The sequence below is a fragment of the Diaphorina citri genome, unplaced genomic scaffold, assembly GCF_000475195.1.
Source record: "Diaphorina citri unplaced genomic scaffold, Diaci psyllid genome assembly version 1.1 scaffold12729, whole genome shotgun sequence".
NCBI classification, from domain to species: Eukaryota; Metazoa; Arthropoda; class Insecta; order Hemiptera; family Psyllidae; genus Diaphorina; species Diaphorina citri.
In genome coordinates, this window is record NW_007390099.1 from 1 (window position 1) to 1,442 (window position 1,442).

General features: G+C 42.5%; 1 protein-coding gene across 1 annotated transcript; it reads right to left on the reverse strand.

The window, feature by feature from the left end:
• Positions 1-408: 408 nt before the first annotated feature.
• Positions 409-1,436, reverse strand: LOC103522915 (DNA replication licensing factor Mcm6-like; the record flags this gene model as incomplete). The annotated part of the gene is made up of 2 exons (XM_008487998.2): positions 1,330-1,436; positions 409-537 (listed from the first exon to the last, which is right to left on the reverse strand). Coding segments are annotated over exons 1-2 (178 nt in total), but the record flags the coding sequence as incomplete, so codon positions are not given.
• Between the last annotated feature and the right edge of the window lie 6 nt (positions 1,437-1,442).

The window sequence follows — 1,442 nt, forward strand, 5'->3', positions numbered from 1 at the left end:
TTGGATTTTTCACAACTTTTTACGTAGGAATCGACCTTTTATTCATAATTTTTACCCAACTGCAACTGCTCCATTGATCTATTTGATATACGTTTAAACTGCTTGCCAGCCTAGTTAGCTTGGTTGGTAGCGCGTCTGCCTCGTGAGTGCTAGGCCGCGGGTTCGATTCCCGCCCGGGACGGATTTTATCCTGAACGGATAATGTTCGTTCTCGGAACGGCTGGCTTTTTCCTATGCTGTCGTCGTCCTCCTCCCTTCAATTTCGGGACGATAAGACCTTAACAGTTACATACAGTTCCCTCTATCAAACCTCTTGGAAAAAAAGAGTGCGCGGTAGCTCTCTGAACCGCCCAGTCAAGACAGTTTGACAGCTCAAAATATACTCGAAAATATTATTAATGCTGAAACTTACATGATAGATGAGTCTCTCGATTACTTTCTCCACCACTGTTTTTCTCTCCAATAGTTCCTCCTCGTTCTCAATCTGATCCCCAATCTGTTCCAAATACCACGCCACTACTTCTGATTTGTGAAGACCTGTAAACATCAACCAAGGAAATAAAGGGTTTTCAATCGGAAATAAAGGGTTTACAAGGGTTTTCAATACAATCAAGGGCAAGGAAATCCAATAAATAAACAGGGCAATAAAGGGTTTTCAATCTGATCCCCAATCTGTTCCAAATACCACACCAGGAGCGGGAGTCTTGAATTATGACGTCATCGCCTACGGGAGCGTATGCCGTGACGTCAAACTTTACGATTTACCGGTATTTTTTAAATCGATTTATCTCGGTATCTAGAAGTCGTAGAAGAAAAAGAAAAATTCCGTTCTTCCTTATTTTTCCTGCTCTATGACTTTGAAACATCACCCAAGTAAGCGCAACTGATCTATTGTCGCCTTGTAAGCGCTAGGTTGCTTAATCGAGTCCCATTAAGGGCGGTCTTTATCCTAAACACTAAACAGATAAGGTTCATTTTCGGAGTGGCTGGCTTTCTCCTAGCCTGTCCTAAGCAGCGGCGATAGCACCACCAGATCCCAATGGTTCACTGAAGTTGAGCAACGTTGCGCGTGGTTAGTATCGTAATGGGTGACCATTTGAGAAATTGTGTCCTGCTGGCTTTTCCCGGCCTTACATAGACTGGGTGAGGTCAATGTGAGTAGACTGGTAGCTTGTTGAAGGGTAAAACCTTCATCCTTAAAGTAGTACCTAAGTAGTTATATGCACAGTAAACTTGAAAAAAAGTCGCTCCTTGATCATTACTTATATTTGTATCTCGCTAAATTTTATTTCACAGTGACTCGAACCAACAACCTCTAGATCAACTTACCTTCAGAAGTAACTTTCTCTTCTTCCGCCCTCATATAAGCCACCAGCATATTGGTCAAACTCTTGTATTCATCGAATGAGAGCTTGTGTTTCTTTTTGGTGCCCGTAGCACTG